This window comes from Oncorhynchus mykiss, chromosome 7 (assembly GCF_013265735.2).
Source record: "Oncorhynchus mykiss isolate Arlee chromosome 7, USDA_OmykA_1.1, whole genome shotgun sequence".
NCBI classification, from domain to species: domain Eukaryota; kingdom Metazoa; phylum Chordata; class Actinopteri; order Salmoniformes; family Salmonidae; genus Oncorhynchus; species Oncorhynchus mykiss.
Window position 1 is genome coordinate 54,472,542 of NC_048571.1, and position 19,042 is coordinate 54,491,583.

General features: G+C 41.0%; 1 protein-coding gene across 2 annotated transcripts in view; it reads right to left on the minus strand.

Moving 5' to 3' along the window:
- The window catches only part of LOC110528004 (immunoglobulin superfamily member 21), a 282,540-nt gene extending 269,868 nt beyond the window's left edge, over positions 1-12,672 (minus strand). The window contains exon 1 of one of the 2 annotated variants that reach the window (XM_021609765.2): positions 12,226-12,672. In XM_021609765.2, coding sequence (XP_021465440.1) covers positions 12,226-12,364 — 139 coding nt within the window. In that variant the 5' untranslated portion in view covers positions 12,365-12,672. The remainder of the gene's footprint in view (positions 1-12,225) is intronic. The other variant, XM_021609767.2, reaches the window with a different exon arrangement.
- Positions 12,673-19,042: the final 6,370 nt, after the last annotated feature.

The following is a 19,042-nucleotide window of genomic DNA, read 5'->3' on the forward strand; positions in this document are numbered from 1 at the left end:
GAGACATGGTGCGCATCAACGCATAACACGGTGCCCGACCGGTCACACGCTCCCCAAGGTAAGCACGGGGAGTTGGCTCAGGTCTAAACCCTGACTCCGCCAATCTCCCTGTGTGCTCCCCCCAAACATTTTTTGGAGCTGCTTCTCGGGCTTCCGTGCTAGCCGTGACCCCTTGTATAGTTGCTGCTTTCTTGCTGCCTCCGTCTGCTCCCATGGTAGGTGATCCTTCCCAGCCAGGATCTCCTCCCACGTACAGGATCCTTTAGCATTCAGAATGTCCTCCCAAGTCCATTCCTCCTGACCACGCTGCTTGGTCTTTTTGTGGTGGGGAGTTCTGTAACGACTCTCGTGGGTTGAAGAAGGAGACCAAGGTGCAGCGTCGTAGGCGTTCATGATTTTTAATAAACTGAACACCGCAACAAAATAACAAGGTAGAAAAAAAAAAAGCGCAGAGTTCTGTCAGGCAACAAAACAGCTAAACAGAAGATAACTCCCCACAAAACCCAAAAGGAAAATCACAACTTATATTTGATCCCCAATCAGAGACAATGACAGACAGCTGGGTCTGATTGGGAACCACACTAGGCAAACAACAAAGAAATAGAAAACATAGATTCTCCCACCCGAGTCAACACCCTGACCTAACCAAACATATAGAATAAATAAGGATCTCTAAGGTCAGGGCGTGACAGTTATAAGTGAAATAATCTGTCTGTAAACATTTGTTGGAAAAATGCACAAAGTAGATGTCCTAACCAACTTGCCAAAACTATAGTTTGTTAACAATAAATTTGTGGAGTGGTTGAAAAACGAGTCTTCATGACTCCAACCTAAGTGTATGTTAACTTCTGACTTCAACTGTATTTTTAAAAAATTATGGATTTATTGTTAAGGGTAAGCTATATTACATGGATTCACAATACTTTTTAAAATGTAGATGTTCCCAAAGTCTGCATCATTGTCTAGTAGGCTATGTGTGATAGCCAGAAGATGCTAAATGTGTTTATGTTAATTAACAGTCAGTTACAGTGAGACCGACAGTTATTTGCTTGACAATCACCGGCTGATGCAATTTCATGACTGCTACAGCCCTAGGTGAAGTTACACGTGGTCTGTGGTTGTAAGGCCGGTTTGACTTACTGACAAATTAAAGTGGGCTTGTTAAAGAGAAATTAACATTAAAATCTCTGCCAACAGCTCTGGTGGACATTCCAGCAGTCAGCATGCCAATTGCACACTCCCTCAAAACTGTAGACATCTGTGGCATTGTCTTGTGTGACAAAACTGTACATTTTAGTGGCCTTTTATTGTCCCCAGCACAAGGTGCACCTGTGTAATGATCATGGTGTTTAATCAGCTTATTGATATGCCACACCTGTCAGGTGGATGGATTGTATGACAGGCATGTAAACAAATTTGTTTTGAGTGTATTTGTGAAAAATGTCTGTGATCTTTTATTTCATCTCATGAAACATGGGACAAGCACTTTATATGTTGTATTTTTTATATATATTTTTTATTTCACCTTTATTTAACCAGGTAGGCCAATTCAGAACAAGTTCTCATTTACAACTGAGACCTGACCAAGATAAAGCAAAGCAGTGCGACACAAACAACACAGAGCTTCACATGCAATAAACAAATGCACAGTCAATGAAATAATAGAACAATCTATATACAGTGTGTGCAAATGAAGTAAGATTAGGGAGGTAAGGCAATAAATAGACCATTGTGGCGAAATAATTACAATTTAGCAATTAAACACTGGAGTGTTAGATGTGCAGAAGCTGAATGTGCAAGTAGAGATACTGGGGTGCAAAGGAGAGAAAAAAAATAACAATATGGGGATGAGGTAGTTGGGTGGGCTATTTACAGGTGCAATAATCTGTAAACTACTCTGACGGCTGATGCTTAAAGTTAGTTAGGGAGATATGAGTCTCCAGCTTCAGTGATTTTTTTGCAATTCGTTCCAGTCATATTTTTGTTCAGCATATTTAGAATGAGCAGCCAGCTAATGATCGAATGAGTGCATCGGGGGGATAGCAACAAACATGCAGATGCAATAAGAGAAAGTAGATTATCTAACTGAAGATACTGTAGCTAGCTAACATGACGTCACACAGCATGATGCGCTAGCCAGCATTCAACGCCCGGCTATTGTCATACTGAAACAGGAAATGGCCTTCCCCAAACTGTTATTCTTGTGATTATTGTGACTTTGCCATTGTAATTGTTTGTAAACTTGTATAGTCAAATTAATCTATGATCGTATGCTATCCATTTGTTTGTATGTTGTTCTTTGTATGACATTTTAATATTTGATTATTAACCAATTATATTAGGCCACTCCTGGCCATGATTACAGACACCTGTGTCTTTTGACACTATATAAACGAGTCATCCCGCAGTGTTTGTGATTATACCCTGATGAAGACCGCTTGGCTGTCGAAACGTTGGTATTCCATTTTTGCATCTGAGCTCCTAGAGTGTGCGGCTCTCTTTTATTTTCAAGTTTCTACTCCGCTAGCCAGCACCTCGTCTTAATAGGTGTGCGTTTCTTTTTCTTCTTGATCACAAAGTTGGAAGCACAGAATCATCTGGAATGTCATTGTATGCTATAGCGTGAAGATTTCAATTCACTGGAACTACGGGCCCTAGCACGAACCATGAAAAACAGCCCCAGACAAGTATTCCTCCTCCACCAAAATGTACAGTTGGCACTATGCATTTGTGCAGGTAGCGTTCTCCTGGCATCCTCCAAACCAAGATTCGTCCTTCGGAACCACATTAGGGTGAAGTGTGATTCATCACTCCAGAGAATGTGTTTCCACTGCTCCATAGTCCATTGGTGACGAGCTTTACACCACTCCAGCCGAGGCTTGGCATTACGCATGGTGATCTTAGGCTTGTGTGCGGCTACCCGGCCATGGAAACCCATTTCATGAAGCTCCTGATGAACAGTTTTTGTGTTGACGTTGCTTCGAGGCAGTTTGGAACTCGTAGTGAGTATTGCAACCATGGATAGACGAGTTTTACGCACTTCAGCACTCTTCAGTAAGGCCATTTTACTGTCAATGTTTGTCTATTGAGATTGCACGGCTGCCTGCTCCATTTTATACACCTGTCAGCAACAGGTGTGGCTGAAATAACCAAATCCACTAATTTGAAGGCGTGTCCACGTACGTTTGTATACATAGTGTAGATGTTCAGTTTATCAGGTCCCAAGCTCCAATGACTGTAATGACTATTTTTTTACAAGTTAATTACATTATTATTTTTGCTTTAGCACCATCTGTACCTGATCTAGTCTCACGTCCGGAATTATGCCGTTTGGCGGAAGATACTTATTGAGAGAGACTAGAGCAGACCCAGAGGTTCTGACTGGAGGTGACAGGATGGTAAACTTACTTTGTGCTGTTATAATTTATGCTATCAAACCCTGCGATTTCATTGGGGCAGTTCCCCATCATAGCAAATAGCTAGCAAAACAATCCAAGCAATGTTCGCACGGCCTACGTGGCCTCGCAGCTGCTGTCAGGGTCACTTAGGGGCAGCGTTTATACCCATCCACAAAAAAAAACATTTTGTGTCGGAGGAAACACCATACACCTTGTGACCGTGTCAGAGTGCATGCTCCTAGCCACCACAGGAGTTACGACAGCGCGATCGGAGAAGGACATCCCGGCCAGCCAAACTCTCCCTTAACTCGGACAATGCTGGGCCAATTGTCCGTCGTCTCATGGGTCTCCCAGTCACGGACGGCACGGGTCTCAAACCAGCATCTGTAGCAACCACTGCAGTGTCGCAAAGCGCTGCGCCACTCGGGAGGTTCCATCGACAAGGTTTTTAAAGCTTATCAAATTGCCTTGCACGAAGTATCAATATACTAAAATACTACACAGGACTCAAAGAATTTCTTTAAAACGTTAATTTTATTTTTTGATCACAGAAACAATTAGGAAAATATGGAAAAAATAAATAAATAATTAAATGTTAATTATATAAAGCAGCCCGTGTAATCATCTGCCAGAGAGTAGCCCCAATGTCACGCCTGCTCCTGCTCTTCCCCCCTGGCGCTCGAGGACACCAGGCTGCCCTGTATTTCGTACTCCTGCCACCATCATTTACACACACCTACCTTCCCTCTTCAGGCACAGCGATATTGAACTCACCTGGACTTACTCAATCACCTGTTTATTACCTCCCCTATATTTGTCAGTTCCCCAGCTCTGTTCCCCGCTGCTGCATTGATTGTATTTTGTCTGTGTTACCCGTGTGCTGATGCTGTCCTGTCTCGTTCTATGTCCATTCCATATTAAATGTTTCACTACCCGTACTTGCTTCTCTCCAGCGTCATCCCTTGACAGAATGCAGCAGCCAACACAGGAAGCATTGGGGAGTACTGGCGTTCCGATTGGTGGTGACGTCGGCCCTGGGTCGCCACCAATGGAACCGGGGGTGCATGGCCAGCTTGTCGGGCTTCCACGTCCAAGCTGGCTCGAGAGGTTTCCTTGCCTCGGTTGGCTCAGCAGGTTTCCATCTGACGTCATGCTCCACCGAATCATCGGGCTCCCACGCTGCAGCGGGATCGACAGGCGTCCTTGCCTAAGCCGGATTGTCAGGCTCCTATGCCTCAGCCAGCTCTCCAGGCTCCCACGCCCCTGCCGGTTTGTGGAGAGTGTACCCGCAGCCGGCTTACCCAGCGCCCATATCACGGCTGGTTCGCCCAGGTGGGAAGTCGGGTGGCGCCCTTAGAGGGGTGAGTACTGTCACGCCTGGTCCCGCTCTTCCCCGATGGCGCTCGAGGGAGCCTGGCTGCCCTGCATTACGCACTCCTGCCACCATCATTTACGCACACCTGCCTTCCCTCGTCACGCGCATCAGCGATATTGGACTCACCTGGACTCACTCAATCACCTGTTTATTACTTCCCCTATATTTGTCAGTTCCCCAGCTCTGCTGCATTGATTGTATTTTGTTTGTGTTACCCGTGTGCTGTAAATGTTTGACTCCCCGTACTTGCTTCTCCTCTCCATCGTCATCCCTTGACACCCAATGGGCCCGAGCCCCAAGTAATACATTTGGGCCAGATCACTCACAACGGAATCGGCCCGAGCCTCAAATAATACATTTGGGTCAGATCACTCACAACGGAATCGGCCTGAGCCCCAAGTAATATATGCATTTGGGACAGATAACTGTCACCGGAATCGTCCCAAGCCCCAAGTAATACATTTGGGCAAGATAACTCGCACCGGAATTGACCCGAGCTCAATCCCCGCATCCTAGCCATAAGTACTACTGCCAAATGCGGTCCAGACTCGGGCCACATGACGTCGGCCGAGTCTCACTCTCAGCCGAGTGCCCCGAATCTCAGCCGGCTAGCATTAAACAATATATTTTTGAAACAGGAAAATTTACACATTTACCACACTTTTATAAGCATTTAAAACATTATCCATGATTTACATAATATATATCATTTATATATACTTTTTTAACAATCACAAGTGGGGCGCAGCCCTTAACACCCTAATGGGCAGCCTCCACTGCAAAGACCCTATGAGCTTTGGTGGTATCCACAGTTAATTTTTTTGTATGTGGCTCAATATTGTGCCATAAAAGATCAAACAAATTCATATGTTGCCATATCATGGCATGAATCTTAAAGAATCTGTGATTGGGTACTAAAAAGTAAAGTAAGGCCATTGCTCTCAACTATAGCACTGTCTGAAGAAGAGTAAAAAAAATAATGCAAAACATGATTGAGTGTGGCCAAACATTTGATGATTGTAAACTAGATGGGTCCACACCGGTTTATAAAATTGTTTTATATGACAGCTGAGCAGCATTATAGAGGAGCAGTTTGGAACATTGTGTATTGGTGGAATCTAAACAACACATTACAGTTAATTAGGAAGAAGCCTCCAGACCTGCCTCCTCTTTCATCTCTGTTCTTTCCTTTCCTTTCCTTTCCTTATCATTGACAGAACACAAAGCTATTTCACTGGGGGGAAGCTTTTTGAGCTACACAATGCTAGAAAGGCAATGTTAGGTCAATTTGATTTTCTATAACAGCCAAATGACTTGCAGTCCATTGGTCTACGTAGAGGTAAAAAGCTGAATATCTTCGTAATGTGTGAGTCACTGTGGTCTTTGGTTTCTTATACCTCTCTTTTTACAGGGGTCACAAGGCTTCAGAAGATCCAAATTGCAAGGTTAAAAAGGTTCAGAATTCAACAGGCAATCATTGTTCTCCATCTAGATGAAAAAAAAAAAAAAAAAAAAGCACCTCTACTTAAACTTTGTTCAGGATATCATTCGTATATTGCTCGTAACAGTGCCCAATGTAATCCCAAACATGTTTTCGGAATCACAATGCATGGTTGCCACATTACATGACCCTGCATGTAAAGAAGACACATATCAGATAAATCAGGAAGCTGCGCTGACACAATAGCAAAATAACGTGCAGATTAAACCACAAAGAGTGTAGGCTTCGGGTTTGTTCATAATCATTTATATAACTGCTGAAAGCGGCCCTGAAATAAAGCCCAGTGATTGGTGGATGTAGGCACCACCAAAGCCCATATTCCTGCCAATATCTATTCTTACTTCCTGTGAGTCAAGCCCAGCTGTCACTAGCAGACGTGGACAGTGCACAGAAAAGCCTCAGATGAGCTCCAACACACAGCTTTTTCATTCTCCACTAAATCTGCCCCCTGTGTTATGATCCACTGAAGTGAATCAAGCCATCAAAGTAAACATCTAAGATGACTTATACTGTAGTCTGAAAGAACTAGAAAGAGACTAAACAGACTACAAGCCAAAACAAACAAGAATGCTGTATGTAAAACTATGATTTAAAATATTTCACTATCTGATCAGTCTTAACGAAATGTGGGTTGATAAAATTGAATCAGTACATTGTCCTATAACAGAGCAGAGATGCAACTACAGTGCGTAGCCACCACACAGTATTTGTGTCTGTGGAATTGGAATAACACATGATGTTCAGTATCCGTGAGCCCTCTGTCCCTGGTGTGCCTAAACAGCGATTATTACTATACTTAACCCTGTAATGGAGAGATGTTCCTATCAGATCCAACCAGCAGTACATCATGTGACCACATCCCATTTCTTGATTCAAATATTTTTTAAAAGGGCTTTGTTCATCCCACATTGCCCTTTAAACCCACAGAGTTTAAATTTCATGGTGTTACCTCGCTCAGACTTTGCATGCATCAACAAATGGTTGTGTGCCACTTCACCGACTGTGTCAGTGAATGAGAGATTGCTTTAACATTTGATGTGGTTAGCTTATATGTAAAATACCTCATGTTGTAAGATCTGGCATGCATCAGCAACGCCTAGGCAGAGGAATGGACCCTTCAACTTGATTTCCTTTTTCATATTGAATTGGTTTCAAATTGGTTTGGTTTCATATCGAATTACCAAGATCACGTAATAATGATCTTATAATATCAATTTAGTCAAATTCATCAAATTATCTTGTGGTATTTACAAACAATTTAGTAAACTGTATAAAGCATTAAATAACTAAATCACTCATGCAAAATGTATGATGACAAAATGTGTCCTCTCCATTGGAACTGTTTCCAATCGATTTTTGATTCTGTTTGCATTTACACCCTGATCCTGTGGAGGAGAGGGCGGCGTGGGTAAATAGGATTATGGCTAGTTCAATGTAGAAGGTTAAACTCTGCCCTATGACCTAAAGAATTGACGTGGAATACATTAGAGCAAGCTACAGATCAATACAAAATATAATTTGGCTTGTGTCTTCTCCACAGACTCACACATGACATGAACAGCAATTAAATACATCTGAAGCATTTGGAATTCAGCAATAATAGACAATAGTGTTGCCACAATGTGCACATAAAAATAGGTGACTAAAAAAGTCTCTCCACGTGGGGGGTACTTATACAAAGTGGCCAGCTAGACAAAAAAAGAGCCACTAGGCGTTCAGTTGCTCTGGCAGAGTTGACTCACAGAAAACAAAAGAGAGCAAGACGTTTAAATGAGAATACACATGCCCACAGTTGGACAATGCTGCCAAGAAACATTGAAGACAGAGCTGCATTGGAATGCAAAAGGAGTATACTGAACAACATGACAAACTATTGCTGTGTATCTATACCATGGCAATTTTATGTGTATATCTGTGGGAAAGACTTCCAACCTGGCCCCTCATACAATCATGGCCATCTAATAATCCCATGATTCCAATTGGAAAATGAACCTCTCACCTCTCCACTGTGATAGCTGATGTGTGGTGAGTAGTCATGCTTAAAATGGATTAACCAGGTAGGTGCTTTACATTGGTGCTGGATGTGGTGAGTTTCTCAATGTAAAATGTTTTGAGATCCATTGAAAAGTACTATATACTGTAAATGCAATCTAGAATCATCTGTATAATTATACTTTTTTTATATAGATATTTATATATATTTATATATATTTATATACACTACTGACAAAGGAAGGCTATTCCATGTGAGAAATTGTTAAGAAACTGAAGATCTCGTACAACACTGTGTACTACTCCCTTCACAGAACAGCGCAAACTAGCTCTAACCAGAATAGAAAGAGTGAGTTGGAGGCCCCGGTGCACAACTGAGCAAGAGGACAAGTACATCAGTGTCTAGTTTGAGAAACAGACGCCTCACAAGTCCTCAACTGACAGCTTAATTAAATAGTACCTGCAAAACACCAGTCTCAACATCAACAGTGAAGAGGCGACTTTCGTTTGCTAGGTTGCACATCAAAATATCAATCATGCATTCCCTGGATATGTTAGATGAAATTGCTTTCTTTTTAAACATAAAATTACAGGCCCCCAATGCATTTATAAACTGACAGTGATAAAAAAAAAAGTTAACATTGAAACCTGAGAATCTATCCAAATCAATGTAAGAACATAGGGGCATGCTAATTAAAAAAAGGACTAGTCATTATTAGCCTGGTTCTGTATGGAATGCAGGTACATTATGGGACCCAGGTTAGGTCATTATCTCAGGTTGGTGCGACCAAATCATGTGCTGATGCCATTTCCAGAGCAGCATACATCTAGTGGCAAGTGACCTTACTTTCCTGACTGTATGCTTTCACTAGAAACATCATCGTCCCCAGACATTGTGTAGCGGACATGAGTCAAACTCATGGTCCTGTGATGAGGTATCCCTGACTGCAACTTCAAAATCAGTGTTACCCTCGTCAAATGGTCAACATGTTGGTTTTTCCCATGTGAGACTAGGGTTCATTTCCTGCCCATGACAATGGTGCCCAACTGTGGGAGGATCTCTCATGGGGGAGGAGGTCAAAGGAGGGTGAATGTAGAAGATATACATCTGGCTCATGGTGTCGAGATGATGTAGCCCTGCCTGCGACTTCAAAATGAGTATCACCATCGGTTCAAGAGGAAAGTGTCAAAGTCTTCAAGTTCAACTTTCCTCAAACTTTTCATCTCAAACCTTCCATTGAAAATGAATGACATAATATTTTGTCACCATCTATTGCTTTCAGTGACCAGTTGGTTAGATTGCTCAGCCACTGTATTTCAAACGTCTTATTTAGCAGAAAAGTTATTTTAACATTGTATGAATGGGACAGGACAGTCAAGAGGCAGCCTATAGATTACATATGTGAAGGCCAACGTGTAAATGTAGCTTGCTTCAAAAAATGATGGGAAGGTCGGCTCTTTTTACTGACTCTGATCTTTTTGACTTGTGCAGTCAAAAGAGCGAATGTTTCGACTCATTTCGTTCGGAGTCGGTGACCACATTTACATGCACACCAATATCCCATCATTATTCGGGATACTCAAGTATTGTGTTTTTGAGTTGACGCATATAAACATCATATCCATTTTACAATAACCCTAATAGCTCCTATCCCGATTTTCAGAAACCCGAACAAGATACCTGGGATTTGCTGACCTTATCGCATTTGATGTTATTTTTCGCGGTCTGCGCAGGCTCAGTTCAGATAGGAACAGCAATAGTTGGAATAGGAACTGAAGTCATTTTCAAAGATTTTAATTTCCTTAATTAAAACCGGTCAACAAACTGATGTAATATGGGAATTTTGCACGGAAAAATCTCCCCAGTCCCTAAACTCCTTTGTTCAGTGAGAAAAGCAGAAATGAAAGGCAAAACTTTACTGATGTCAACTAGATTGTTGATGATTTACTCAATCAATTTATTACATTATTTTGGTGAGTAAGGCTTTATTTAGTATTCTAGAGCGCTAAGTAATGACAGAAGAGAAGCTGGATGCATCTAATTATAGACAAGTTGCCTAACAAATAGCCAACCTAATGTCGGAAAATTATAAGCAGAGAAATATCTAAATTATGCTTACATTTATTAGAATTCGCACCGCATGTCATAAAATCTTTCCGCAAACTAGGCAAATTAGGAATATTCTGCTAATTCATGGATACAGAAATGCTCGTTAGCGGGATATGAAAGGTGCATGTAAACTGCTTCTCCAGTATAATGCCTTAACCATTATCCGGAATACTGTGCAAATGCAAAGTGGTCGATAATGCCCAGAGCATACAGGACCTCTACTGGCAAACACACTGGAAACTCGAAATATTCATGATTCTACAAGCCATGTTCACATGTTGTTCACCTTAATGGGCCTATTTGAGCTGTCATTTGGGACCGATACTTGTAAAATCGTGATTTAAACTATGTACATTTGTTGATTGATTGGCAGCCTACATTTGAAACAAGGCCAAGTTGTGGCCACAATCGAACTAGATGGTGAACGACTATTGGAAAAATGCATTGCTTAAATGCCATGAGGGACCAGAGCACCCCAAACGGTTCGTTCTCGAGTTCGAGTTTGTTGAGCAGAGGCTGTGAATGTTTTGGTTCCACAAAGATCATAACATTCAATAATCAATTAATGGATTCATTATTGCACCATATGATCAATTATCGGTTCTTAATATGTATTTGTCTTCTCTATGCTGCCTGCTGCCTCGGCATGATCGATTTTGCCTGCGTGCATATATGACAGACAGTTGTTGGTCTAAGCACGTCTCCGGAGTCACCAGAGGAGCGCATATTAATACTGCTGTGGAATTAATTGCGACCAGCAGGCCAAACGAACGACTAAAATGAAAGAGTCACTCAGTACAACGAATAATGAGTCAGTAAAAAGAGTCTATCAAAAGTAACTATTTGATAGCGAACTACACATTACTAGCTTCAATGCTGTAAAATATTGCCAGATCTTTGAGTGTCAGGCAAATAAACAAAATCTACTCATGGTGAATGTGATGTAGCCTTATATGTAAGCTTGAGGCAAACCCTCTGGAGCCCATGTACAGCCTTCGATTATGTTTATAAAATATGCAGCAGTACACAACGCCTCGATCTTATCAGAAAGTTGCAGCATCCTGTGATTAATCTGTTTCCCACTCACCATTTTAACTATTATATGTGGTAGATATGTACCTGTTCCAATTGTCTTTAACCACAGATAATAGGATATTGTTAATTTGTTTTTAATGGAAGTCTGGTCCTGACTATGGAGAGCAGTTGAGCTAAGGATGCAATTAATGTGAGTCGCCCAAGCGCCCTAAACATACCGGTAGCCTATACTGTAGCTGAATGCCAATATTCAAAGGCAGCAACAGAAAGCGATCTGTTGCTGATTTATATCACATTGCAAAACATGGTAGACCAAAAGTAGTAGGCTAGTGGTATGGTACAAGTAATAACAGTATAATGATAATAATCATAACAAAATACTAACAACAAGAAGAAGAATATTACTTAATTTCACACTGTAAAGCTTATGGACCATTACAAATAAATAGCTTGATGTGTGTGTATTTAACCCCCCCGCCCCCTCCTTTACACAACCCTAGTTGGGTATGATATCGGAGAATGCCTGCAGTCAAAACTGAAGCTGCGGAGGAATATCATTTTAGAGTCTTAAGGAAGCCATTCACTCCATCGGAAGGGGCAAAAGTTGAGACTATCGTATGTGGATATGATACATATTGAATGCTATGGTTCATAATATGAGCGACCAACATTAAAAGTGCTTAAAATGTACACGGACTGAGCCATCTGCTTTCCACACGCGTCTCTAAAATGATGACCTCACGAATGATGAAATATGTGAGAGGCTTTTGTATCCTACTCACACAGATTGTTTTATGCAGAAATAATGACTTACCAACAGCTAAATCCAGTAGATCTGCGCACAATAGGAGACACAAAGAGAAGACAGTCATCTTTCCCTTATTTTGCAATAAATCCCAAACTCCATCCGCGTTTACATGCTCCCCGTTTTTCGGCTGTGTAATCCCCACCATTCCAAAGGTATGAGATCGAGAGGTGCCCACAAACTATTCATGATGCAGTTTAAGTATAAATGGGAAATATGAGAAGTTCGCCACAAATACACTTAAATTACAGCAATGAGGACCAATATTCGTCAAAAGAAACGACGTAATAGGCTAATACAAAATATTGTCCTGCTAGACAATCAACGTTAAGCAGTGCAGTCGAGGATTAGAAAAAACAGATAGGTTGGATGAAAATCTATGTTTCTCAGTCAATGCGTATCTCCCTCTTTCTCTCTCTCTCTCTCTCTCTCGCTCTCCTGCGCGCTCTATCATCCTGCCCTCCAGACACAGACGCACGCACACAGTCACTCTTGATCACTCGCTCTTTATTTCGCACAATTTTCCTTAATCCTACCCTGTCCCCAAACCCTTCCCCTCTAATTCTGCCCACTAAGCCGATTTATTTCTGCAGGATTTTGTTTTTACTTAGTTGAAAAGGTTTTTTTAAAGATTATTATAACCTCCCATATACTGTGATGATTTACAGTTAACAGCAATGAACGTGGATAGTTTCAACATCTTTATCTGCCACTCATCATGGACAACAGTATTATTTTACCCCGATTTGTACCTGCCCCACTATTCGTTTTTTTAGTAGCCTGTGTGCCATGCTACTATTTCAATGATGTCAATTTCAGTCCCCTCCTTTACTCTTTTTCACGAGTCCCTTCAAATACAAATTAGTCATTGAGGTTATTGTGGATTTTGTGTCCACAAATACATTATTGGTAAGTATTGTCCATTTCTGTAAAATAATACACAATAGAGTGACTTAGGCATGAGCATTACCATGCAATTCTCTAGGGTTATGCACTGCACTCACTGCAGGTGCTCACAAAAATAGTCAGAGTTAGATTTTTAACTCAGAGACAGCATTTCCACGAGAACAAATGAAGATGACATGGTAGTACAGCCTGGTGTAAAAGGACCAGGTTGCTGCTTTCACACTGTACAAAAACAGAAACACCTGAAGCTGCATCAAAGTCCACACAAGGTGTTCACTTCCACCCACGTACCAGGTTGTAATCCTTCAATATTATGGAGCATAAAGTATTCACTTTGATATATACCAGTAGAATAAACAACAAATGGTGGCTTATTTATCCTCTCTGGTCAGTGTATTCTATAAAGAGATGTGCATCTTGTATGACCTTCCCTATACAACACTTCTCCCCAAAATGAATTAGCAAGGAGAGATGTTACATAAAAAGAGAGAACTAGAGGCTGCTGGGATAAGGTCTGCAGTACTAATGCACTAAGGCTGTCTAGGATAAGTTCTGCAGTACTAATGCAGTATCACACATCTCTAGAGGGCAGTGTAAACAGCAAATTATTGAGGCAACAGAGCCAAACGTGTTCCTGTCTATATGGCACCTGCCCCATGAACAAAGAGGGGTCTCCAGTCTTTAGGGGATACACATCTTCCATTGTTGTCATGTATGGTGTTGCCAGCACAGGTTTCATACCAATATCAACATTAATTCATATCAACATTCATTCATATCAACATTAAGTTAGGGGACACAAAGGGAAGCCTTTGGTTCGATAAACCATAAATGGTGTTTATTCCTTTATTTGTAGACTGAAGGACAGCAGATAGATAAATAGACTTGAGTCTAAATCCTGTTTTTTCTTGTCCCAGATATCCTAGTCATAATAAAAAAAGGCAATGTCATGTTTTCATTGACACCTGTACTAAAAATGCACTTGTATACAACAGGCATAACTTTACACTGTCAGCTACCACACTATTTCATATAACTGCCGCCAGAGAGTTTTCTCCTATACGTCAAATGAGAAGCACAGAGACGCCATTAAAATGTGTGCAGACTCGTTACAACTTCAGCTTCAGTGATTTTGTCCGTCTGTGACCAAGATAAGTGGTCTTGTTTCAATTCTATAAAATGATTTAGTTTATTCCCACCTGAGAATATCACAGCGAGATGAAACCACAATGGTTGCTTTCACAAGACTGTCATCTTTTTCACCATATCATGTCTCCCTGGCTGGTCGTCATTCAGAGGAGAAGCAAATCGATTATTTGTCTGGATAGGCCAGAAAATGTGACACGTCACTCCCTATGCAAATGTGGGGTGTGAAACCAGACTCTTCAAGTCAGCTCAGTTGAGAGAGTGGAAGAGGAGAGCAGACAGATGGGGCTTCCTGGCACTAAAAGGCATGGGACCCTACGGCGATCACAGAGCCCTTTGTACACCAAAATATCAGTCGGACCCAGTCCAGAACCGCTCAAAGTCCCCCATATAGGGGATTTTCAACTATTGTGTTTGTGAAGTTCACATTTTATTCAAATGTGTAAATTTCAACCAGCAGTAAAATGTCATTGGTTAAACTCTAAGATGTAGATTTTTGCATCAAAGAACACATTCCATACTCAAAAGCAAGGGAATGAGTGCAGTATAGTATGACTCTGTCCTTTCCTCCCTCTTACTCCTGACACTCACAGCTTTGAGGCTCTTACATGGTGCAAATGCTAATTTTCAAGCACATGTGAGAGGCAGAATTGCATGCATATTATGTATGGGGGACGACTCAGAAGTCTGCCAGCAGGAAACACATTGCAATGTTCCCGTACCATCACCTAAGATTAGGACTGATTTCTGAAAATGGAACGAGATCAGGCTTGAGGGGTTGACCAGGTCAGAACCAGCTGTAGACATGCTGGAGCTGCAACATTTTACGTCAAGCAGCCTGTGTAGGTACAGACAATAAAACCTTGATGTCAGCTTAAGGTTTTTCCTAGACCCGCTACCTCACATGCTACCTCACATGACCTGTAGAAAGGTATTATGCTTTATACTGTTTTTGTGAGAGTCATGTACATTTGATTGAGCTGTATCTATTTCGCTAACTGAATTAGTTTGTAAGACCTCTATTAATTGGAAATATTACAGGATGATCTAAATAGATCATTTAAATGTCAGCATTACAGATGCACTTGAGCATCTGTACTAATGTACCCTAATGGTATTTTGTACTCTCCTGTACCTTCTTTCCTTTTGTCAAACCAGCTGGATATCTTCAACTGGTCTTAATCACATGTTAAAGTCCTAAATCACAGGATGTGTCACTGGAAAAGCCTCCCACTCCCACTGGTTGGGTTGGCCTACATGGAAACTCTCAAGAACACATGTATCTCTTTGTGATGTCAGATTGGGGTGCAGGGGAGGGCTTTATAGGGCCAGATTCAATCATTCCTGCTATAGCAATCTTTACACAGTTCCTTTTTGACTGCTGGCACACATACAGTATCCGTCTTACTCTGAAGGTCTCAACAGTATTTGAGGGGAGTCAACCAACTGTATTTACAGTGTCTAAAACAAAAAAACAAAAAGCAATTGATTTGTTTACTAGGAAAGGTATGTTATTGCTCCTGATTTGCATAACAGTACCATCTGAGCTCTTAGAGTGAATTGGATATAATACTTTTTTTTATCAGATAAGGAAAAGTAAAAGTCTAGAGTATAGTGTATGATTCATATTTTGTTAGGACATTTTCAAATGCAAAACCTTAATAGTAAATGAAAATCAACAATCACAAGCTTTTCATACAGTTGAAGTCAGAAGTTTACATACACCTTAGCCAAATACATTTAAACTCAGTTTTCCACAATTTCTGACATTTAATCCTAGTAAACATTCCCTGTCTTAGGTCAGTTAGGATCACCACTTTATTTTAATAATGTAAAATGTCAGAATAATAGTATAGAGAATGATTTTATTTCAGCTTTTATTTATTTCATCACATTCCCAGAAGTTTACATACACTCAATTAGTATTTGGTAGCATTGCCTTTAAATTGTTTAACTTGGGTCAAACGTTTATGGTAGCCTTCCACAAACTTCCCACAATAAGTTGGGTGAATTTTGGCCCATTCCTCCTGACAGAGCTGGTGTAATTGAGTCAGGTTTGTAGGCATCCTTGATCGTACACACTTTTGCAGTTCTGCCCACAGATTTTCTATAGGATTGAGATCAGGGCTTTGTGATAGAACCTTGCAAAAATGTGGCTAACTGGCATTTCATCAGGAAATCCATGTTGTTATTAAAATAATAAAAAATCTGTCATAGTTGATTAGTGGCAATCCACTGGAAACATGAGGGGTATAATGTAATGTGGGGTGCTGAACAGATTACAGGCAGTTAGCTTCAGGACAGGTCTTCCATATTTGGGCACTGCACCTCAAGATAATACTAGCAAGGCAGTATTGACCAATGGACCAGCTTTCCTGAGGGTCACCTTTACATTAGTCTCACTGAGTGCCCCTTAACAGGGCCCACTGTACATCAAACTGATTGAATTATCCTGAAATGTACAAGAAAAGAAAATGCACTGGGCAGAAAAAACCCTTGAGGTTGAGAAATTCAAATACCAAAGAAAAGTGAGCGGGATTTATGTTTATTCCTATTATTTCTCCCAAGGTCATGGCTCATATATATTCTCAGATGTGTGTCCTGTCTTAAACATAATCCTGAGTAAAATTATATGTATTTGTTGGATATGTCCTCTATTTCTAAGAACTCATTTGGGAAGTACAACAAGAATTGTGCCTCCCTAGCCAACCTTTGTGATGCACTCACATTCTTGGAGTGTAACATACTGAATAAGTGTCACGACTCCGAAGGTGGCTCCCCTTCCCGTTCGGGTGGCGCTTGGCGGTCGTCGTCGCCGGCCTACTAGCTGCCACTGATTCTTTTCTCCCCCTCCTTATGTGTTTATTGAGTACACCTGTTTTGAGGTTATAATTAGTGAGGCTTTATTAGTCAGCCGGCCCCCCTGGTTCTTTGTGCGGGATTGATTATTGTAACCCTGATGTTTGCATTAGATGTACATGTTTGTGCATTTAGTGCTAGACTGTTTTCATTTCCCTGTGTCTGGGGCATTTGGTTTGAGCACCCGTAAGTGGGGTGACCGTAGTTCACCATGTGTGCATTAAAGAAAAAGCACTTTATTGAACTCTGCTTTCCTGCGCCTGATTTCACTCTCACGACACCCAGGACCCTACAATAAGGACAAGAGGACATAAGACAGGACCAGTATTTTCTCAGTCAATTGCTAGGTTTCCATCCATAGGCTACAGATTTTCATGCAAATATTCAAACATCTGCTTAAAGAAAACATGCACATTTTCCCCACCAGTGGTGTTTCCATCAAACAGAATTTTGCGGATAAAAATCAGTGCGTGATGACGTACTGACTTACATTTTTAGTTCAATGTGTTTCCATTGCATTTTCAGCTCTCACAAAACTGGTGCATTAGATAACAAATGAGCCTCCTGTGGTCTTGGCACGTGTGCTCTAGCCAACAGCTCGCAGATACAGTGTGGGTACGCTGTAATGTTTGCTAGTCTACATGATCATGATGAGATTATTATGGACAAGAGCAAGAATATTTGTATTTGTCAAATAGCAGTCAAGCATCGATCATCATGTCACCAGAATAAGACCCTTAATATTTATTGGAAGGGAGCATCAAGTTCATCGCTTTGCACTTTCACCACCCTGTGAAGTTCATCATAACTTATTTAATATGTAGCCTAATAAACTGCATGGTTTTCCAAGTCATAGTGGGAGGACCACACACCATATCATTTTGTGACTATAAGTTTACTTCAATATGATGGTTATTATATCAATGCTTGCGCATAAAAGAGATTCCACCGCCATTTCTCACATAATTAATTTTACAGAAAAAAAAAGATGTCGAACACACACATTACTATTGTTGGCATTTATAAAATTCCTGTTTCCATTACAGCTGTTTTTTTAATATGTTTTGACTTTACTCGCATAAAAACTGTGGTTAGAAACGTGGTTATTGATTGGTGTATTCTATAAAATGAGAGAACGTGACATCTACAAAACATACCTTCTAAAATGTAATTGAAAAAATATACTGTGAATGTTATGACTAAGGAAAGGAGTGGGCTTCTAGGAATCCTGGAAGGAAGTGCTGTCTTTTGTCAGAGTGGTTCTGCACTGAGCTTCGCTGTCCATGGGGCTGGTCTTGTCTCTATTCAGCAACATTGTGTTGCACTGAACTGTCCATGGTATTGAGCCCATATCTAGTCAGCAACACTGCTTTGATTACAACTGTCTATGATGCTGAATCTGGATCTGTTCAGTAGCATTACATGGCGCTGTCCATGGTGCTAAATTTAGATCTTTTCAGTAACACTGCATTTCAGAGAACAGTCCATGGTGTATCTCTCAATGCCACAGACCCCTTAAATTCCCCTTGTGCTGCTACACAATGTTTATGACTGTGATACTTGCCAAGTACAGACTACCCATGGTTTTTAGTCAATGATCATGGGATGAGGTTGTGGCTGACAATTCATCCATTGTTCTATCACTATGCTGAAAACAACAATTGAGACACAATTCAGTCGGAAGCTCTTATAGGAGAAGATCCCCCACGCACTATACACATTACTTGGCAATGCCTTTTGTCAGCATCGGTTGCTTGCCTGCATCACAGATCTACATTGGCTTTCATATTTCTCTGCTATCCGTCATAGAATCTCTATCCGTACCTCTGTCGTTGTCTCCGTCGTACTTTATCAGACTAAATGCACTGAAGGGACCAGACCCACTCATCTCGCTCCCCTCATCTTCTTATTGATA